General features: G+C 44.9%; 2 protein-coding genes across 3 annotated transcripts; both read right to left on the bottom strand.

The window, feature by feature from the left end:
• Positions 1–6,097: 6,097 nt before the first annotated feature.
• Positions 6,098–8,654, bottom strand: Slc39a2 (solute carrier family 39 member 2). 2 transcript variants are annotated; one of them, XM_033765051.1, is made up of 4 exons: positions 8,521–8,654; positions 8,210–8,340; positions 7,912–7,962; positions 6,098–7,481 (listed from the first exon to the last, which is right to left on the bottom strand). In XM_033765051.1, the coding sequence occupies exons 1-4, from the start codon at positions 8,633–8,635 to the stop codon at positions 6,849–6,851; spliced, it is 930 nt and encodes a 309-aa protein (XP_033620942.1). In that variant the 5' UTR covers positions 8,636–8,654; the 3' UTR covers positions 6,098–6,848. The 2 variants fall into 2 exon arrangements, with proteins under 2 accessions (XP_033620942.1, XP_033620943.1); XM_033765052.1 differs by having other exon boundaries at positions 7,402–7,481; positions 7,912–7,957.
• A 5,955-nt stretch (positions 8,655–14,609) lies between these two features.
• Positions 14,610–21,301, bottom strand: Mettl17 (methyltransferase like 17). Its single transcript, XM_010637857.1, has 14 exons — positions 21,211–21,301; positions 20,912–21,065; positions 20,685–20,819; positions 19,743–19,824; positions 19,433–19,514; positions 18,770–18,843; positions 17,836–17,930; positions 17,225–17,295; positions 16,928–17,035; positions 16,627–16,695; positions 15,745–15,795; positions 15,418–15,510; positions 14,819–15,003; positions 14,610–14,739 (listed from the first exon to the last, which is right to left on the bottom strand). Exons 1-14 carry the CDS (start codon positions 21,277–21,279, stop codon positions 14,634–14,636), a joined length of 1,374 nt encoding a protein of 457 aa, XP_010636159.1. The 5' UTR covers positions 21,280–21,301; the 3' UTR covers positions 14,610–14,633.
• Between the last annotated feature and the right edge of the window lie 743 nt (positions 21,302–22,044).

Genomic DNA, 22,044 nt, shown 5'->3' with positions numbered 1-22,044 from the left:
ATTATAGGGCTGGGGCTGCTTGTGGACCGTCCCATTCTAAAGGCTTTCAGGTGGGTCATAGCCGAACTCTGTGAGTGTGTGTGTAGGTGTTGGGGATGTGTTCCTCTCCAGAATTCCTCTTCCCTCGTGGAATTGGGGTCTGAGAGCTAATTAGATTATACAGTGGGCGCTCAAGTTACAACCAGCCTGACAGGAACAAGTTGGGTTATGACTGGAATTTTAATTTACTGGTCTCAGTTAGGACCTGATTGCTGGCTGCTTATTCTTCCAGATGGTCTCAGTTGCAGATTTAACCCTTAAAGAGTTCTGGAAGGACCATTACAGCATCTTTTCCCAGTGGGGTTGAGAAATCCTGGGCCAGTTTCTCTAAGGACACTAGGATCTGCCTGTATGGTGGTTTTTTGGGCGGGGAGGATTAAACTCAGGACTTGGTGCTTGCAAAGCAGATCTGCCAGTATACAGGAGAGACTTTGAAGGCTGTGTAGAGGAGCCTGAGCCTTCAATTGATTAACTTGAGTTGCAACCAGCCCTTGTGAAAAAATTGTGTTTGTGAGTCAAGGGGCCACTGTATTTGTAGTTTCTAAGAAGCTTTTTAGCAAACATGAACAATCACCAAGAGGAAAGGGGAATTCAGATAGCTAATAGTTGGAGGTTGATTCTTGAGACAAATAAAAAGGAAAGTACTTTATAGCATTATTGGCAGGGGTGCTGTGCTGGAGTATACATAACAGGTCACTGCAAGTTTGCTTTGTAGAAAGCCCATAGGCCACTAGACACCATCTCAGTGAAAGCCAGACTGAGGATCGATGCAGTTTGGTGTCTTGTGCTGACACACTGATTTGCAGTGAGCCACAGGCTATATCGGGTTCTTTTTAAATTTTGTTTCTTGCAGTACTGGAGATTGAACTCTGGGTTTTGCTCAAGCCAGGCAAGCATTCCACCACTTGAGCTACATCCCTATTCCCTTTTGGGACAAGGGCTTACTAAGTTGTCCCGCCTGGCTTGAATTTACAGTGCCTCCACCATTGTACCAGGTGGGATGCTAGGTCTGGGCTACCGTGCTTTGCTTGTTCTTGAGTCTGCCCTCCCTCCCAAATGCTGGACATCAAACCCAAGACCTTAACGATACTAAGGAAGCATTCTCCCTATGAACTACATCCCTGGCCCTAAGTCTATTTACATATAGGTGGGAAAGAGGAGGGGTACCGGGTGCTCAGAGGGATGACGGAGCTAGCTATTGCATGGGTGTAAGTGACCATGTGCAGGGCAGGCAGCAGTGTGATGAAATGCCATGTAAAGAATAGAAACAATGGGGCTGGGGATTTAGCTCAGTGGTTATGGTGCCTGCCTTGCAAGTGCAAGGACCTGAGTTTGATCCTTGGTACCAAAAATAGAAACAGCATGGATGGCATCATTGGAGTCATGAGCTCCTAGGCAAAACAAGCATGCAAAGAACTGAAGCTAACATCGCTCTTTACTGGCAACACCGTGGTGGTGCATGATGGAACGGAAGGCAGGTCTTTTCAGCGTAGCTACCTAACAGGTAACACCGTTAGCAGGGTGATCCAGAAATGCGAGCAAATTACAGTTCTGAGTACATGTGTATACATACTTAGCACATAGCTGGCTGTGTGAGAGAGGTGGTGGCTGTGTGTATTTCTCCCATAGATGTCTGCATGAGAGACCCAAGTCTGTGAAAGGAAAGATGCTGTGCTGGGAGGCAGGGATGGGGGGTTTGCTGTCCTTGGCTGACCTCCTCTGTTGCTCTCTATATGTTTTCTTCTGGCCCATAGAGACACAGTGCCCTCCTGTGGCTCACAGCATTTTAAATAACTTTCTCCATTTCTCAGGTCCCCCGAGTGTGTGTGTGTGTGTGTGTCATTGCTGTTTGTTTTTCTGTCCAGTAGTTTTATAGGGAGGTCTTGATACCATGGCCTGTGACTGTGTCCGTCCTTAAGGTCAGAGCTCAGGGGCCAGGTGGCAGGGTGTGGGGAGGTGAACCACACACTTCCCTTTTTTCCTGGTTGAGGTTCAGGTCTCCCATTCATCTCTTCCATTCCTAAGCAATGTGAGTACTTCTCACAATTTAGGGACAGCGCGTAAGACAGCTAAAAGAATATTCAATGGGAAGAGTAAAGTGAGAATTGATTGAAGAGTTACTGTTTTAGCTTGAAAATTCTGGCTCTCATAAAGAGATTTTCAAGGGTGACTGAAGGGACGATCCTGAAGGCATCTGTTCAGCAATGGACCACGTATACGCTTGATTCCATAAGATTCTACTGGCTCATGATCGTATAGCTTCGTTTGTGTAAACGCATTCTATGATACCCACACAATGACAGAATCATTTAAAGATGCATTTTTTAGAGCCTTTTCTCCACTATGCAACATACGAGGGTACCCACAGAACAGTAAAACTATAGTGGAAGGATGTTAAACTTTGGAGAGTAATCTAATAGGAAAAATGCTGAAGTGGGAGACACCGCTTGCCTAGAGAGATTTGAGGATTACCTGGAGAATGAGAATCAGTTTTGATGAAAGGCCGGAGGTGGTGCTCAGAGCAAAGCAATTTTATTTTTACGCATTCTTTTCATTAACACTGGAATTTTTCCGAAGCTAGATAAACATACAGTAAAACACATTCTGTATCAGACATTCAGTAAATCTAGACAGTGACCGAAGACATGACTGAAATTTAAAAACTTCATCTATGACTGGTATTCGGATAAGCACACTCACAGACCGTGCCAGGGTGCTACGCCCTGTGCACACCATGTGCTTCACGTGGGCTAGTGGCATTGCACGCCCACACTCAGGTGTTCGAGGGTGTCTGGGTGACTGGCACACCCACGCATGCCAACCCACTCACGTTCTGGCAGCTGCTCTCTGTCAGAACAGAGCCTGGGGCACTTCCTGCTGGGGAGGATTTCCTGCTGTGAGGGTGCGAGGGAGGCAGAACCCTCCGAAACTGCCCTTCACGATGGGCCACGGGCACAGATGCTCTCAGGAGAGTTAGTCTGGAGCTTCGTTTTTTGTTCCCATTATCTTATGAGATGTATCTCAATCCCGTATGGTGGTTTCAGACTTCATCCCACGCTCCTGCATGTTCCCTAACCTCTGGTTTCTCTTTGACGTGATTCCCCATCTTTAAATAAGTTGTCCTCCTACAACTGTGATATCCAAACCAAAGCCTCAGCCTGAGAGCAAAGGAAAGTGGGGGGTTCCAAAGGATGACTTCCGGGAATGATTTATTGGTGGCAGAGTAGAAAGCTTGTCCCTAGGAAGGAAGGCAGTTGCAGGCCTTGTTCTGTGTTCTTCCTAAGTATATAAAAATTCAAGCACAGGAGAAGATGGATGGGGAAGGATGACACTGATTGAAGAGATGTGAAAACTGTCCCACAAAAATCTCCTGATTTTCTCAGCTCTCTTCCCTTTGTCTTTTTTTCCCATCCTACATATCTTCCCTCCTGTTCTGATTTGTTAAAAACTCTCATCATTTTAGTTACCTTGTTATGATCTATCTCTGCGGGCTGAGTGAATCAAAGCCATTCCTGCAGTCGTCACCACACTAGGCTCTCCCTTCTGTCCTGTGGTTCTTATGCCTGCTCCTACTCCAGCCTTGTTTTTACTCACACTTCTCCTTCTGTTCCCTTACAGCCTTCTCTGACTCCTTGTTGGAAATTATGTATTGTGAAAATGTTAAAAATATCGTTTCCTTTTCCTGAATTTTGCCCTGACACTATCTCGAGCCACTCTCTAGCTTTATTCCAGCTCTTGATATAACAGGATTCAAACTAGAGATGATTCTAGGCTTAGCTAGTAAGAATCTGGGGGGAAGGGAACGAAATAGACTTGGGGAGGAGGGAAAGCATTGATGGCTAAATGCAGACGCGTCTAAAGGGGAATGAATCCAAGGCTCTTGGGATTAAAGAAGGCAAAAAGTATACGGCTCATCCGTGCTTAAAATATCCCCACCTCCACCTCATTTATTTCAAGTATTGATAGCATTAGTGACCCAGAAACACACGGGGAAGAGCCTTGATAGTCTAATGTACTTCTCTGTAAGTCTCTTTTCTATGGTCTTAAAAATCTTTCGTCCTGGAAATAGCTATGTAGTCTTCATATGATCTGTTCCTTTGTGTTTTTTGAGACAGGGTCTCACTGTGTAGTTCAGACTGCCTTTGAACTCATGAACTCATGATGAAGCCCAGGATGTCTTTGCACTAATGACAATCCTTGTGCCTCACTCTCCCAAGTGCTGGGATTACAGGCATGTGCCACCACAGCTGGCAGTCATGTTCCTTTCAGTATATCCTTGGGAAAGCCCTGGCAAGATTACTTACACTGAAAGTAGTAGAGAATGTTGGGCTTGGTCGAGCACGCCTGTAACCCCAGCACTTGGGAGGCTGAGGCAGGAGGATTGCTGTGAGTTTGAGGTCAGCCTGGGCTACACATTGAGTTCAAGGCTGCCTAAGCTATACAGTGAGACCCTGTCTCAAAAACAAAAAACAAAAAAAAAACAAACCAACAAAGAAAGTAGCAGAGAACAGTTATGCCCATGAGATTGGCCTGTCTACAACACACCAACAGACTTTTCTGTCCCCTGGCTTCTTGGGTTTCCCAGTAAGAAGTGGCAGTGGATCAAAGAACAGGAGAGTGGGCTGGGGATTTAGCTCAGTGGTGCTGCCACCTGCCTTGAAAGCACAAGGACCTGAGTTCAATCCCCGGTACCAAAAACAAAACAAGAGGGCCTGGGACTTAGCTCAGTGGTGCCGCCGCCTGCCTTGCAAGCCCAAGTACCTGAGTTCAATCCCTGGTACCAAAATAAACAAACAAAAGAACAGGAGAGGGAGGTTATTTCTTGCTGTCCATGGTGGCTACAACCCTCTACTAACTAAGGCTGCTTCTTGTTGGGCTCTCTCTAGTGTCGGTTACCTCTCCTCTCTCCATTGTTTGTACTCAGCCCCCAGGGTACTGCATCATCGTTTCTTTCCTCGTCAAAATCTTGTACCCACCTTACAAGCACTCCCTTTACCACCTTGCCTCAGTTATCTCATGCACTACTGTCTGTCTTCTGCTGGGATCCTAGCAAGGAGACTGGGGGATGGGGTGGGGTTAAAGCTAAGGAAGGAGAAGAGAATCAGTACATCGAGCCCTTAGAATCACAAAGTCATGGATTTGAAGTCGAGAGCTATGTGATCAAATCATTTAACTTTTCTGAATGCCAGTTTCCTCAGACATACTAGAGAGATAATGGTTACCTATCCAGAGCTGTGAAAATGAGATACTGAACACAAAAGCAGTAGTACAGGGTCTGGCATGGAGCGGTGCTCTTGCAGGGCTGTGTTGTATTACTACACACCTGGCACTTTTCTGAGTGCATCACATGTGTCTGCATTTAATACTCAGGAAAAACACAACAAGGTGGCACTGTAGAGAAACTTTTTCCTGTGAAAGACATTTATGTATCTGTCTATTCATCTATCTAGCATCTATTATATATCTATTTTTGCTGCAAGTTGATCCCCGGATGTATAAACTAGGCTTGTAAGGAAGCTTGCATATTTAATTTGTGGGGAGAGGAGCAAGATGGAAAGGAGACAAAGACTAAGGTGAGAATGGACTCTGTGTTAAGCAACTTTGGGCTTCCATACTAAAAGCTGTAGAAGGGGGAGACTTTGAGGATGAGCGAGTTCCTGGGGTGTATCTTCTCTTTCCTCATTTTCTCCACTAAGCCTGACACAGTCTTCCATCTCAAAGGGTCAGGTGCTGGGCGACAGCCATTTTGTTCAATTCCTGGTAATCTGCTTTTATGTTTGTCCTTAGCAGTTTTTTTTTTTTCCTTAGAAGTTTTTAAGGGAAGCAACACCTCGCAGGGATTACTCAAACTAGAAGGCAAGTCCTGAGAGCCAAGTAATCACCCTAAGTATTTCCCTGAGACCCTTTCCCTTCTCCACACAAACTGCTTTCTAATTCTTTAGCCTGAGGCAGGCAGAAGGAGACAGAGGCTTAGGAACAGCAGTCGTGTCCCAGAAACCACTGGGAGCTCAGTGTGAAAAAAAGTAGGAACTTGATGGAAACAGGCCCCACTAATGATCTCTAGCCTGCTGGGCACACTGGGGGTGGCAGAAAGTAGGTCCTGGGAATGGGGTGAAGTAGCTGGTGGAGGAAAAATACGGATCCCTGGGTTGTTGTTGTTTTGTTATGTTTTTGGTACCAGGGGATCAACCTCAAGACCTTGCACTTGAGTGCCACTGAGCTAAATCCCCAGCCCTCCCTGGGTTCTGTTTTAAAACCTATTTCCCTTTAATTGCTGGGTGTGCTGATTCATATATTCAGCTTCCGTGTGGAAGGTGGGGGGTAGATGCTGGAATTTCAGTAATGCTTTCTTATCTGGGAGCAAGGCCTGGAACTGACAAAACTGATTGGGGCCCTGATTCCAGAAGACAACTCTCGTCCAGCATTCAACTTTCCCATCCCTATTTTACCACCTTCTAAACCAGGCAGCTTCGAGGCAACCGGGAGAAATGAAATACAGTATGGCTGCAGGGGAGTGGGGCAAGTGGGCACTTTATTACACACAGCAGCATAAACTGACAAGAGCAAATCTGGAGCGATGCTCATTATATTAATTCTCCAGTGAGCAGGCATTTCAACAGCATTCTTTTCTCAGTCTGAGTAGGAAACGGGATCTCATGTAGGTAAATCTTGAGTCCAGTCCATGGAGCCTAATGAATGTCATTATCTTAGTACAAAAATGTCCGAGGGCCAAAGCCACTTGGGAGGTGTCTCGTGGGTAGGGAGAGTTCCTCCTAAGTAGACCACCCATCAGAAAAGTCAGGAATCTCTCAGGCCCATATGGCAATAAAGGCCATGAAGGTAAAACCAGCAGCCACACAGCCCCACTTGGCCAGAGGGGCCTCACAGCTACTTAGCTCCCGGGGCAAAATTTCTAGAAATGTCACATACAGGAAAGTGCCAGCTGCAAGACCTTCTAATATGGCCTGAGCTAAGGCCTTCCACCCTTCAGGGTCCCCTGCAGCTATGGTCACCCCTAGGGCTAGGCCCAAGGGGGACATGAAGGCTAAGGACAGTATGGAGGATATGGCCCACCGAGATTCAGTGCCTATCTTTATCAGCCGCAACGCTACACCAAACACTACGAGCCCCTTATGAGCCAGGACAGCAAGACAGAGCTGTATGGTGGCTGCTATCGTTGGCTGAAGCCCCACAGCCAGCCCTTCAAACAATGAGTGAAAGGAGAGTGAAAGCAAGAGGACAAAGTCTCGAAAGGGACTCTGTTTAGGTGGGCGTAGAGATTCATGGCTGTGGAAATCAAAGACAGGATTCCCACCGCATTCCTCCTCCTGCACTGTTGAATGTCCAGAAGCCCCAGGACAGCACTGCAATGCCAGTGACTCCAAAAGAAAGACAAGGAAAAAGCCCAGGGAGATGATGAGTTCTCCGTAGGGATACTCCACCTAGGAACAGAAAGAGGGGCTGTGAGATGGGAGAGGGAAGACAGTACATCGGAGGGACTATGGGATTGGGAGACTGAAGAGACGGGGAGAAATGTAGAACATAAAAAGGGGATGGGGTGTGAAACCAGGAGAAGACACGCAACAGTGAGGATGCTAGAGTGCCAAGGGACACAGTGTCGACAGGGTTAGGGATATGGTGAAGCAATGGGAAGGTTGGCAGAGGGCCCAGGGAAAGGAGGTACTGGTAAAGCAAGAGTCTTTCCTGGGGTCCGTAACATGGAAAGACCAGGTTTGGTGCTTCCCTTCCTCTACATTGGACTGGGAGCAGAAGGAACTTGGTGTTTCTCACATACTCCCTTCGAAAGGGTCTGGATATGAAAGAATCTGGTTCTCCTCCCCTTCTAGATGAAGGCTGGTGGGAAATACTTACAAAGGCCGAGCCAGCATCATTAGAAGAGTCTCCCTTGCTTCTTGTTCTGTTCTAGGGAGAAAGACAGCAGTATTAGTGGGGAGATGGAGTAGCTCAACTTCCTGTCCTGTCCTTTCAGCAATACTGCTTTCCTTAAAGCCCAATCTGACCTCCTTGCACCATTCCAAGCAACACAAGAGCTGTTATCTTCCCTGTTGTCTCATCCACACCCTGACTCTACCACTTTTCCCACTTTGTTCACTGGGTTCTGTTTATCATCCATGCCTCACAACCCTGCAGCTTAGCACCCTCTGCTCACCTGCCCCATGAACTTCTGGAACTCAGATTCAATTCCTTCCAGGGCTTCAGGAGTTATATGCATGAAACCCGCTCCCAAGAAAACACCAGCAGAAGCACAGCCCAGCAGGCTGAGGACTCGGCGGTGGCGACCTAATAAAAAAGTAGAAGTTATAATCCAGTTGGTATCGAGGAGATAAAGATGACTGAAGAGCCTGAGGCAGCACTCGGTATTCTGAGCTCCAGGATGGTCAGAGAATCAGGATAGAACAAGGAATCAGGATTGAGTCGAGGTGACTCAGGTCAAGGGACCAAGGTGAGGTAGGGCTATACCTGTAGCTGTGTCAATCTTGAACCATTTGGAGCAGATGGGACTAAGGCCACAGACAAGGGTGACAGCTAGCAGGGCACACAGGCAGCCAAGTTTTACTCCTATTAGTGACTCCATCTCTGGGATGCGGGATAAGCAGAGGTCTCAGAGTGACAAATGGAAGTGAAGCGTTGTCTTTGGTGATCAGAGCTGCAATGTCCCCACTTCCGTTTCAGGAGGCTGTTGCTATCCTCCTGCTCTGGGCTGCCTCTGGTTGAGCAGCATTGCAGAGCTGACTAGGGCCCTGCCCGACACCCTCCTCCTCCTACTTGGAGGCCCCGCCTCTAGCTCTTGCCTCTTGAGCTTTGAAACCAGAAACTCCAGACATCCTGCCAGGTACAGCTCAGTGCCTAATGACTTGACTAACCCAAGAGCTCTGGGTAGCCTAGTTCATGCCTAGAGTGAACATTTTGGGTAAAATGGGAGTCCATGGTCACTACTGCCCAGCTACTTTGTACTGGGGACAATCTGGCCTTGCCTCACCGAGGACACTTGATCTAAGCCTGTCACATCCTCTCCACCCCATCCCAAGTCTTCTAGGTGGTGATGTTACCCGAACCAAACCCTTTCAGAGGGGATTTGCCACCTGGGCTAGAGAGGTGGGGCTAAGAGGTGGTGCTGGTGCCTCTCTGTGGAAATTAGTAGGTGAAGGGACTCCCCTTTCCTGTAACTCCAGAAAAATAGCTCCAGGCATGGAAAAGTCCAGTGTGAAGTAGAAATTCCTAGTGTTGCAACACTGAAACTGTCACTTCTGACTGTGCCTGTTTCTGTAACTGAGCCCCTATAATAACAGGTTACTCTTTCTCTTCTGAGGCCTGAATCATTCTGCCTCCTGAAAGTTAAAAAACAAAAGAGATAAAAAGCAAAACAGGTAGAACACATTTCAAGGTCAAGGAGAAAAGTGAAAAGAACCCAAGAAATAGAAGGATCCTGCCTGATATATGGGGTAGAGATGGACAATTTTGTCCCGATGTAACCAGCACTGCAAAATAAAACTTTAAAAGTTATTATTTTTGATAATTTTACATAACAACACTCCCTCCTTTCTTCAGCTCAAAAAAGTGACAGAACATGCAGGTGCCAGCCCCAGGAGGCCAGAAGCCTGGCTGGTTTTCCGCAAGAAAGGAGGCTGAGCTTTAGATAGCTGAAGTGAGAAAGCAAGTGTGGAGTTCTCATTATCTCCTTGTGTCCCCCTCTGCTCTGTTCCTTACACAAAAGACCCTTGCCCACCTATGAATGGTGAGGTGGTGATTTGAGATGAATAGGCCCTTCCATCTCCTCAGAGCTAGCTTTGCATAAATTCTTTTTCCTTTTTACTCAAATACATGGCCTCCTTTCATTTGGTCAGCAGTGAGCAGATGAACCTACAAATATGAACTTAAATTTAGGGCCGGTAACAGCTTTAGTGGGCTCTGCAGGACTAAAGTGATTTCTTTGTTCATGCTACAGGCCTTGAACGATACAGCCAGGAAAAAAACAATATAAACTTCTGACAAGTTATTCTAAATTTTAGCACAATGAAAAATGTCTTAAAACCTGGAGCAAGAGCTTTTAAATCGACTAAGACTTATTCAGTTAAGGCAGGAAAAAAAAAAAGCTTCAGAAAATTCAAATTCAGATTAATTGCAAAACCAATCTCTTAAAAAATAAATTTAAAAAAATGGATTAGAATTTAAAAAAAAAAACAATCTCTTTTGAGATGGATATTTCTTATCTGGCTACAACCTGGAATCCTACCTTTAGATAAACAGATTTAAAATTAAGTGTTGCTTAGGACTGTAGAAAAGCAAACCATGCCAATAATATAACTTTAAAAGCCAATAAATGATAACTTCAAGTCTTTATGTGGGGTGGCATGAATATGTGTATTATATGTCATGTCCTACGCATATACTTGGTTTGTATACTGTTCAGATGGTATCAGATTAATTTAAAAAGCGCTTGGTTACTAAAAAGCATAAATCCAAATGCTTTTCTGTTTACATGACTGAAGAAAAATGTTTAAAAAAAAACAAAGTCAGGCCGGGGATTTAGCTCAGCAGTTCGGTGGCCCGCCTTGCAAGTGCAAGGACCGGAGTTCAATCCCCAGTACCAAAAAAAAAAAAAAAAAAACAAAAAACAAAACCAAAGTTGTCCTCAACTGTTAACATGCATTTTACCTGTTTGCCAATCAGAATTATATTTTAGGTATTTGCTTAAAAAACAGTTTCACAAAAGTTGTTTAAAAAAGATTAAAGAGTATAAAGGGAATATAAAATTTTTGAGTTTTTCAGAAGACTTAAAGGTCCTTGGAAATCAGTCAGTTGAACATTGTATATGTGCTGCCGAAGCGAGCACTAGTCAGTTGAACATTGTAATAATAAAAATATAGCAGTGGCTTGGGTTTTTTTCCCCCAACATGTTTATTTCCTATTTGAAAACCTTTTCTTGGGCATTATTAATTTTACTTTATTTATTTATTTTTGAGACAGTCTCACTGTGTAGTTCAGACTGGCCTTGAACTATGTAGCCTAGGCTGGTCTCAAACTCCCAGCAATCCTTCTGCCCAAGCATCCCAACCCCCACTGCTGGGGCCCGAGAGGATGGACGGCCGAAGTGCTGACCCCTAGTCCCGGAAGGCTGGTTCTCCCCGGGCACAGGTGTCCTGAAGGCGACGTGCTGAAGCCAAGTCCCTGGACTGCAGAACCACTCCCTAATTCCTTCTTTGTTCTTATTCTCAATTTACACTCCCTTTTATTCATAAACAGATATTATCTAGATGTTCTGTCTTTAAACAGGGTGTATGTGTTCTAGATAGCTTCTTGTGATTGCCCTTTATCTTACTCATGCCTCCTTGAGACTATTTTTTTTATCATCAAACCACTGTGACCATGATTTTGTGTGTCACCTTGAAATTACTATAAAGACCCTAAGTAAAAAGTAAACTTCGCCATTAGCCATCAACTTTTGGTCATTCATTGTGTCCGTGGTTGTCTCCCCGAGTCCCCTCCTCTAGAAGGAGACCTCAACAGGCCACCATGCCCCACTTGCCATTCTTTTATTTAAAAGTTTACATTGTTTAGGTTCTTAGCTGGGTGCTCTTGGGAGGCTGAGGCAGGAGGATCACTGTGAGTTGAAGGCCAGCCTGGACTACATAGTGAGTTCAAGACTAGCCTGAACTGCATAATGGGACCCTGTCTCAAAAAAAGAAAAAAAAATTGTAGCTTCTCAGAAAATGTTATTTAACAATAGTATAAGGTTGCATCTAGTTTTTTTTTTTTTTTTTTTTGGTGGTACTGGAGATTGAACTCAGGCCCTTGTGTTTGCAAGGCAGGGAGCAGAACCAATGAGTCCAATCCCTGGCCCTCATCTAGTATTAGTGGAAGGTATCCTAAGAAACAATACTTTGCTAGACATTAGTTAAAAGTTGGGGTTTACAGCAAAAATGGCTTCTAAATCCCAGATTTAAAAAAAAAAAAGCACATTAGCCAGGTGTGGCAGTCAGTGCCTATAATCCTAGCACTCAGGGAGGCTGAGGTAGGATCTTCTCGAGTTTGAGGTCAGCCTGAGATGCGTAGTGAATTCAAGACCAGCCTGAACTACACAGCAAGACCCAGTCTAAAAAAAACAAAAAATGCAAATCATGTTTGTGGTGAGTAGTAAAGGCTCATGTCTGCCTAGTTCTTCTCATCCCTATGGTGATCTCTATATCATGGCTGTATCCATTTCAGGATTAGTTTATTCCAAAATGTCCTCGAGGCTGTTTTGTTTTTTTTTTTTTTTGGTTTTTTGCTACAAGGTCTCACTCCACAGTCAGGCTGGCCTCAAACTTGCAGTGATCCTCTTGCCTCAGCCTCTTGAGTGCTGAATTACAGGCATGTGCTACCATGCTCAGCCTGACTTTGCTTTGGTGACATAAAAATTTTGTTAAAATTCATTGAGAAGCCGGGCGTGGTGGCGCACGACTGTAATCCCAGCACTCGGGAGGCTTAGGCAGGAGGATCGCTGTGAGTTCAAGACCAGCCTGGGCTACATAGTGAGTTCCAGGTTAGTCTCAACTGCATAGTGAGACCCTGTCTCAAAAAACCAAACAAAACTAAAAAGTTCATTGAGATCAATATAAATATTCAAGTTTAAAACCCTTCAAAGTTCTTTACATTGTTATAATAAATATAGATACAATTTTGACATATTGACAAGATTTTTTTCCTCAGCAAAAAAAAGGTTTTGGGCTGGGCTCAGTGGTGCCATGCCTGACTGGCAAGCGTAAGGTCCTGTTTGATTCCCAGTACCAAAAAAAAAAAAAAGTCTGAGGGCTGATGATATAGCTCAGTAGTACAGTGCTTGCTTGGCATGTGCGAGGGCCCTGTACCACGAAACAAAACAAATAGTCTAAAAGCAATTGAGGGTTTTATCTGTTCATGTAAAAATACTCACCGGGGATGGTGGTGCACGTCTGTAATCCTGGGCCAGGCTGTTTTTGCCTCGTTTTATGTTTATAATCTCTGTAATTATTGTTTGTCAAAGCTGTAATGTTTTAGGGTGCCGACTACAAAAGAGACAAGATTAGATTTGACAATAAACTCTAAAAAAACAGCCTGAGAGTCAGTAGTTATAAATCTCTTACTGCTCATATTTGGCAAAAAGGGTTTTTATGACACTGACTTCATCTGTCACAGCCCTCCACTGCGGGACATGCCTGACTGACCATCACTGCGAAAAGCTACAGGCACACTGTGGGATAAGGCTGCAGATGGTTAAGTGACAACACCTTCAAAAAACAAAACAAAAATGCATTCAGAGACAAGGGGCAAAGTCCCAAGTATGAAGGAGTCACTTGTGTGTCAACCACACCAAAATAAGCAGAGCTGCAAAAATTATAAAAGGATTTTTACGCATGACTAAAAGAAATTAAAAAAAAAACACCCCACCCTTTTAACAGGTATAACAGGTATTTTTGACTTGGACTTTTTTTTTTTTAAAGGAAGACAGGTTTATTTTGGCTCACAATTTCAGTGGGTCCGGTACATGGGATGGCTCCAAGGCAGAAAACACACACAGTGAAAGGGCGTGACAATATGGCAACCTGGAAGCGGAGAGATGATTTCTTTTACATTTGACTTCACAATTTTCAGTGATGCCTTCACAGGCTCAGGCATCTGGTTTTTCCCTTGCTCGTGCTCCAGCTACTTGGGATACAGTGTGCACACCAAATCCAACATGGAATAGCCAGCATCTCAAGGCCCTCAAGATGGAGGGCTAAAATAGAGGAGGAATTGTAATCTGCACTGCAAAAGAAAACTTATAACATTTTCACCTAACAACACCCTCTCCTCTTTTCAGGCCCAAGTGATAGAATATGCAGATGCCAGTCCCAGGAGGCCGGAGCTACAGAAAATAGGATGAGCTGAAAGCAAGAAAGCAAATGTAAAGATCTGCATTACTTTGTGTCTCCTCCCCTCTGCTCCTTGCTATAAGACCCTTGCCCACCTGCCAATGGTGAGGTGGTGATTTGAGGTGAACAGGACCCTCCATCTCCTCAGAGCTAGCTTTGCATAGATCCTTTTTCCTCTTTACCCAAATATATGGCCTCCAGTGATTTGTCAGTAGTGAGAAGAGGAACCTAAAAATAGGAGTATAACTGAGTTAGGCTGGGGCTACATAGCGTGTTCAAGGCCAGCCTGAATATAGCAAGACCCTTTCTCAAAACAAAACAAAACAAAGATGGAAACGACAGATAAAAAAGAATAGGTTAAGTAGCCACCGTATCCCTTATTCAGGAGGCCTGCAGAATAATTCTGAGACTTGCTGAGCCAGTTCTCAAAGAGCTTTACCCACAATTCCAGATTATCTCCCAGTAAGTCATAGTCTCTGGTGTAAGTAGCAGTACAGGAGAGGGTGAGCCCGAGATTTGAAGCCGGGTACTGAAAATCTCAGGATGTTCATTATAGGCTAGGTTGGGGAAACAAAATTCATTTCCATTCTTTAAAAATTTATTATTATTAAAACTTCAAACAAATACAGACATACAGGGGTATCAGCACTTCTTTCCTGGATACCAGGTAGCTCTAGCCTCAGCAGGTCTGAGAGAACCTTGTCAACTCTGAGGTGGATCCTGCGCAGAGGATGGAGGGTGCTCAGATGGTGTGGTCACAGGTAAAAGGTCTCCCCAGGAGCTGGCACGCGCACAACGGTACAAATCCCTGTGAAACAGAAACACAAGGTCAGTCTGGGCTGCAGGCTCTTTCCACATCCCACTGATTCTGGCCACACCTCCTATACCTGCCGTGCCGGTGCGCTGTGATGACAGCGTGCTGCATGTGCCCATCTGGACAGCACAGGTGACAGTGCACATGGCGGGGCCGCCTGAGGACTGGCTGAGTGATTCGGGGCCAGCGATTAGCATCCTCTGGAAATCCTCGGGCAAGAATCACCATAGAGAACTTTTCCTCTTTTGGTTTCTTATTCTAAGTGAAGAAGACAGAGACTGTTTAGAGGAAAAAGATTATAGGACAAGCCTTTTGGTTCCATCATTCTTGCAGCCCCCCTGCCCCTTTTTTTTGCAGTACTGGGGGATTGAAACCAGGGTGCTCTGCTACTGGGGTACAGCCCCCACCATTTTTTTTATTTTTTGGGATAGGCTAAATTCCTCATTCTAGGGTCAAACTTGCAATCCTTCTGCCTCAGCCTCCCTGAGTGCTGGGATTACAGGTGTGTACCCTCTGCCTGGCTCTGCAGTCTTTTCATGTTCTATAAACCATTCAGGCTCTAAAATCTCCAGACTATTCTATAAATTCTCTGACTCCTCCCATCTTTGACTCTTTTTCTCCCTGCTTTCCCAGGTTATTTTCTCCCTGTTACAATATAACCAGGATACATACCCAGTTGAAGGGGATGGGATGGTAACCCTGGGAGAAGCTACAGGCCAGGGGCTGAAAGGCCATCAACTGAGGACAAGGGAGTTCATGGGGACACTGTGAACACACATAAAGACACAAAAGAGCCATCAATCATAAAAAGATAGAATCCAGAGGGGCCAGGGAGAAGGGAGCGGGGGGGGGGCAGATGGCAGAGAGAGAAACGGGAGTCCCTAGCTAAAGTGGGGAGGGCACGGAGTGGTGGAGAGTGGCCGAGCTTCATGTGCTCCCTCTGCCTGGCCACACGCATGCTCTGGCCCACGTGCTGGGACAGGCTGAAGTCATACTCACCGGCGCAAAGACAAATGCAGGGCGAGGATCCAAAGGTGACTTCTCTTTCCCCTAAAGTCAGAGAAATAAAGCTGGGTCTGCAGGGTCTATTTTCATAATTCAATCAGCTTGGGAGACTATGGACTCTTTTAACATTCGATTCTAATAATGATGAATTATGTCCTTCAAGGTAAGCTGGCTATGTCTCTAATGCTCTAAACAAAGAACTTTCTCTTTGTAGCAGGAGAAAGGCAGGAATTTGGCTCATAGCATGAGACGCTCCCTTGCCAGCAACCTCTACTTTCAAAAAAATTCACTCAGGACAACTAAATTTATGATTACACACTGGCTCATATTCTCTTACAGAGACAAGGTTCTTGGCTCATCAATATCCCACATCAGGGGCTGGAAAACTTTTTTGTAGTGGGGATTAAACCCAGGACCTTTACATGCTACTCAAGTACACTACCACTGAGCTACATTCTAGCCTTTTCCATTTGGAGACAGGTCCTCGCTAAGTTGCCCAGGCTGGCCTTCAACTTGCAATCTCCCAGACTTAGCCTCCCAAATAGCTGAAATCATAGGCATACACTACCATGCCTTGCTGCAAATTTTTAAAAGGGTGAGGGAGAAGGTGAAAGCTGTCTCTGTCCCAACGGCTCAACTCTGCAGTTAGGAGTGCAAAGCAGTCACAGACAAAGAGACGTGATCATGCAGGCCTCACATATTAACAGGAGTGAGCTGACTTGAAGCACAGGCTCTTACTTGACAACCACTGCCCTCAATGATGACTGTGTACACCTAGTTTCCTTCCTAACATATGACAGCCTCCTCAGTTTTCAAGGGAGCGAGAGTAATTGGTGACACACAGGTGGGGGCTGAAAGGGGGACAAGGAACCTTACTTTGAGGACCAGGTCCCTGGCATCCATGAGAAGACGGTGTCCAGCTTTTGTTCCATTCTCTACCAGTACCTGTTCATGCAAGGGGAGAATAAGCAGATGCTGTGAATGTCAGCAGCTCTTTAACAGCATGTGCAGGAGGGGTCAGGGTCAGAAATGGGCATTCTGTATTAGACAGGGAAGGAGATCCTCAAGGAAGGAAGTAGAGACTGGAAAAGAAAGATGCTCGAGAGGAAAGGGAAGAAGAGGAGAGGCCTGAAGTCCATGAAGCTGCTTCAAGCCTTGAGGGAAGTTTCCAACTCACCAGAAAATGTCCTGTCTTACGCCACAGAGTGTGAAGCACCGCAGTGCGGTCTGTCATGCTGGGCAGTTCACTCAGGGCAAAGGCTGCCACTACCACATCGAACTGGACCTGAGGAGACAGGGACGGAGAGAGAACTGACACCTCACCGCCCCCAGGGTACAACAGAGCTCTGGCCCCTCCATTTCTTTTACTGCTTTCCTTTATCTTCTAACACTCAATGCTAGACTGTCAAACTTAGGCCACTGCTTTCCCTCTGCTGCATTCCACATTTAGAACACCCTAAGTACTGCTACTTGCCTTGGGTGACACAGGTAGAAACTGTCTGAAGAAGACACCTGGAACATAAGACTTCCCTGATTCTGAACCACCTATGGAAGAAAGAAGAGATGTGCCAACTAAAAGTATATCTGAAGTAATCTGGTGTGGCACACATCTGTAATTCTAGCACGCAGGAGGCTGAGGCAGGAAGATCACCGCAAGTTAAAGGCTAGCCTGGACTACATAAGTGAGTTCAAAGGCAGCCTGAACTACATAGCAAGACTCTGTCTCAAAAAACAAAAAAACAAACAAAAAAAGAGTATATATGAAGTTTATGGTCACAAGTACCAACTAAAGTGATATCTAGACCAGAAACAGCCTTGAGGATAAAGAAAAACATGCTAACTGAGACTGAGACACAATCTGGTAAGTAAATAGGGAAACATATAGGGAGCATCAGCTCCCTCGTCCTGTTAACAGTCGTAGCCCACAAACCCTCTGGTACCCTCTGCTAGATCACAGTACTGCAAAACCAGATTCATCTTAACTGTCAGCCTTCGTTTCTACTTCCCAATAAAGTGATCTTTCTAGCACCCTTTGGCTTCTTAAGTCACACTTTGGAAAAGCCGTACCTTAGAACTTGTTCTTACCTTTCAGTAGTTTTTCTGCCAAATTCAACATGGCAGCTGAGCTGTCCACACACACATATTCACGGAGGCTCTGGCCCCAGGTAGCGTGAGCAGCCCTGGTAGCAAAACAAAACAATCAATTCTTATTTATTTTTTGGATTTATTTATTTATTTTTGAGACAGGTACTTGCTGTGTAGTTCAGGCTGGCTTTGAATTCGTGACAATCCTCCTGCCTCAGCCTCCTGAATGCTGGGATTATGGGAGTGTACCACTATGCCCAGCCCTAAAAAAGCTACCCATTCTTATGACAAAAAGTCACCCCTATGAGATAGCCATCTACTCTCAACCCTACCCCATGGGGAAACAAATGTTATGTTAAAATACCTAGAAAAACTAATGACCTTATTTTCTTATTTCACTCACAGCTCCTGAAAAAAAAAGGCAGACTCAGAAATCCATTATAGGCAAAATAATTTTTGACTGATATGTAAAACCTATTTTCTATAAGGGAAAAGAAAAAAATATGAGAAAGTGGAAATAAAATGTCTGTAAATGGGGAGGAAAAGAGGGGGTGAAGGGAGGGCAGGGACAAGGGGAAAAAATGAGAACCAAGACCTGTCATGTAAAGGTACAAGGTCCCAATGATGAATGTAACTGTTCTGTATACCTAAAGTGTACCAATAAACTCAATGAGAGAAAAAAAACCAACCTATTCTCTACACTAAATTCCTTTCCTTTTTAGCCTTTCTAAACATGGCCTCTTTTTGCACTTGACATTTCTGTAAGCTCTGGCCCCAAGCCATACGACACCTTCTTTTTTGCCTAATCTGAGGGAAGAAACACTGTAGTTCCAAATTTTCCTATTCTCTTTCCATTTCTCAGGCATGATACCGAAGTGATGTAAATATAGCTTTCGAGATAGACTGATAAAGACAGCTGAAGAAAGTTACTCACCAGGTGACAGAACCAGTACCAGAACCAAAGTCCATCATGGTTTGTGGCTGGAACTGTGGAATTCGAGTCTGGATCTGAAGAAATATACAAAACAGAAGGGTGCAGAGAGAATTACTTAGGGCCTTTGCAAATATGAATTAGGGGACTATGACAGAAAAGATGAGATGTGAATGTATTTTGAGATTAAATATAAATACTTTCTAGAATAGAAAGCCTACGAAATAGTGGTTTTTAAAAAATAAGACAATTTATTTGAAGGTGGGGATAAGGGGCTAGAGAGAAAGATGGGAGAGAAACAGCTACTCTGGACCAGTAGAAAGTATTCAAAGGGGAATTTTTGTTGTTGTTGTTTTTTAAGACAAGGTCTCATTAGGTAGTTCAGGCTGGCCTTGAACTCACTATGTAGCCCAGGTTGGCTTTGAACTCCAAGTGATCCTCCTGCTTCAGGCTCCTAAGTGCTGGGATCAGAGGCCTATCACTACACCTGGTATGAAATACTGATTGTAAATCTTCTTTGAGTAACAGAAAACCTTCAGCAGATGATAGAGACTTTCTTTTAAAATATGCACATATGAAGTCCCAAGAATCCCTGCTCTGGAAGACTACTTTAGGAAAAAAGGAGCTGAGGAAAAAGGGTTCAGGTTGGAAGCTGAGGGATTTTACCTCATGGAATGCCCTGGACACTGCTGCAAAGCCACCGTCCAGTCTTGCTGCCATGTACACCAGGCTGAGTTCCTCATTGTACCTGCAAGGAAAATCAGTCATCCCCACTGGGAAATAACCCGAGTTCCATAGTTACTTTATAGATTTTTTAGGAGATGAGATCTTTGGAGAGCTCTTCCATCCTTTCCCCTCCCCAGTATAGAAGGGTCCAGGTAGCTTTCTCAAACACTAAAATGATTGTGTAATTACACACTCTTGATTCTGCTTTTCAAGTCCAACTTTTTTTTGCACCTTTTCTAGCCCTCCTCACCTCAGTTCCTGCCAATGGTAGGTAGTTCTGCGCAGGGCATGTAGCACTGCTCCCCGGAGTTTCTCCTCTGTCTGAGGTGAGTCTGGGGTGAGAACAAGGACTACAGGTGAGGACCTGGAGGGAACAGGGATCATATCCAATATTAAATACACTGCCCAACCCAATCCTCCCTCATTCCCACCTGAGCAGCCTCAAAGCTCAAGAGAGAAGGCAAACCTAGAGAAAAAGTTCAGGGAAGAACAAGAGGAATCATCATCATCACTGGAGTGAGTATATCACATAAGTCCTGCCTCTAAGAGCAGTTTATTCAGCTTAATGAGCCCTGCTCCACAAGTTTTGTTTTATATGAAAGAGAAGTGTGAGAAAAATTTAAAGGATATGATAAGGAGAAAACTTTGTGGATTTCTTCAAATCCCCAAAATTTAGGATCATGAAATCTCCATCATTCCTATGGGGAAGAAAAGGGGATGAAAATCCATGACTGTGGTCAGTTCTGTATTATTTAGAAACTATCTGTTGAATACCTACTCTGAGCCAAATACCATGAGGAGTGCAGAGAATACAAGATGGAAAAAGGCTGCTCTGTAATACAAAGAAGCTCATTATTATAAAAACTGTTTCTTTCACGTCTGAAGAGGGTTTTGGTAGCAGACAGGGAGCCATATAAGGACTTTATTTCACCTGAATAAAAACGCAGAACATCCTAATCCTTTGGACTTGCAGGGGTGGGGAAACCCAGAGTAGATTTATGAGCTTTATCCAAAACCTGAGAGCAACCTGTGGACCAATCTACTTTCTAGTAAGACATTGTAATAACTGCTCTTGCCAAAAAGTCAAATAAGAAACTGCAGCATCAATTTTAGATTGTGAAATTATTCTTTACTTTTCATTTCTCACTGAAATTCCAATCTGGAAATATTCTTAACTATTCTTAAATCCTACCTGGGGTTTCTAGGAACTTTTTCTCAAGATGCATAGCCCGTCTTTGCAACTCCTCTGGTTCTATAGGCAAATGTCGGCTCCAAAGATAATTGGTCAGCGTTTGCACCTTCTCCTCTACACCAGACACTGAGCTGTCTGTGGGCCAAAGATGAAAAGCGGAATCACTTTCATGCGGGCCTCACCTCGCTTCTTTTCAGTTTTCAGGCCTCCTACCGGCGGGTACTCACCAAGCAGTAGTATCTGCGCGGCGTTAGCTAGTGCCGGTGGCAGCAGCAAGTGCGGGAGCCGCAGGACGCCAGGGTGCCGACGATGGGGCTTCTTCCCCAGGAAGTCGGACTTGTTATCTACTTGGGTCACGCCGGGGACGAGGGCGGCGAGGGCCTGTAGGCCGGGAAAGAAAAGCTGACTGTCGGGCAGAAATGAAGGATGCAGGCGCTTCTAAGAGGAGAAGCTGCTGAGGGCGCTCCTCTTTGGAGCAGAGGTATCTCACTCTGTCACTCCTAGAGCAGAGGAAACAGATACTTACCCGGGACTGGGGAACTACTCCAAGGCACCGGCGCCATCTGCTTAAAGTCAGTCTACTTGCCGTCGCCATGGCTCCGGAGGCAAACCGGAAGCGGAAGCGTACCGAATCACTTCCGCGTGTCCGAGACAGTATCAGCCAATGAGAAGAGCGAGTGCTTGAAAGGAGTCAATAAACAAGTGTTATGTAAATCCCCTGAGGCTGAACCTGGAGGTGGGTGGGACTTGGTCGCTGTTGGGGCGAAATTGGTGTGAGGCCCAGCAGAATTCTTATCCTAGCCAGAAATCTCGTGAGTGGGCCAGGGACTGCTCTAGACTGGCGGAGGCTCTGGATGTATTAACTGTTTTTCTTGCATTTCCGCTGCCATGTACAGCTGTTGGGAGTGTGGTGCTAATTTGTGAGTCATTTTGGAACTGTGCATTGGGACATAAAGGAAGAAAGATAGATGCTTGGTGCCAACGACACATTATAAACATTTGTCATACTATCTGGGAAGACCTTGACAAATCAGTGATTCCTTTTATATGAATGCTATGCTATCCAAAGCCTTCTAGTATTTGAAGCAGTGTCTGTCTCTTATATTGACAGAGATACAATACACACACTGTCATGTACCTGGGTGCTTTCATTTTTGTGGGGACGTAGGGTAAGATATATGGAGAAGTGTTTCACTTGGACCAGAGTCAGGTTATTCATAGAGGAAGAAGTTTAGGATTATGGTTTCCACTGGATCAATGTTCTTACGTGAACTTACTATTTTGTAGGATTGTGATAGTTACATATGTAGGGTGAAGTCCAGGGAGGAACTCAGTTAGCTGGGTCTAAGGTAGTTCTGGC

This window comes from Fukomys damarensis, unplaced genomic scaffold, assembly GCF_012274545.1.
Source record: "Fukomys damarensis isolate Sample0158 unplaced genomic scaffold, DMR_v1.0_HiC HiC_scaffold_17, whole genome shotgun sequence".
In the NCBI taxonomy this organism is placed as follows: domain Eukaryota; kingdom Metazoa; phylum Chordata; class Mammalia; order Rodentia; family Bathyergidae; genus Fukomys; species Fukomys damarensis.
This window is presented reverse-complemented; position numbering and strand designations above follow the sequence as displayed.

What these genes read in the sequence shown, in the direction of transcription:
- Slc39a2 (XM_033765051.1), bottom strand. Translation starts at nt 8,635, where the DNA reads ATGGAGTCACTAATAGGAGTAAAACTTGGCTGCCTGTGTGCCCTGCTA. An exon ending in TCCAGAAGTTCATGGGGCAG is followed by an intron (nt 7,963 to 8,209) that starts GTGAGCAGAGGG and finishes CTTTCTCCCTAG; the next exon opens with AACAGAACAAGAAGCAAGGG. An exon ending in ATGATGCTGGCTCGGCCTTT is followed by an intron (nt 7,482 to 7,911) that starts GTAAGTATTTCC and finishes TTCTGTTCCTAG; the next exon opens with GTGGAGTATCCCTACGGAGA.
- Mettl17 (XM_010637857.1), bottom strand. Translation starts at nt 21,279, where the DNA reads ATGGCGACGGCAAGTAGACTGACTTTAAGCAGATGGCGCCGGTGCCTT. An exon ending in TACCATTGGCAGGAACTGAG is followed by an intron (nt 19,515 to 19,742) that starts GTGAGGAGGGCT and finishes TTTTCCTTGCAG; the next exon opens with GTACAATGAGGAACTCAGCC. An exon ending in CCAGGGACCTGGTCCTCAAA is followed by an intron (nt 15,796 to 16,626) that starts GTAAGGTTCCTT and finishes CTCTGACTTTAG; the next exon opens with GGGAAAGAGAAGTCACCTTT.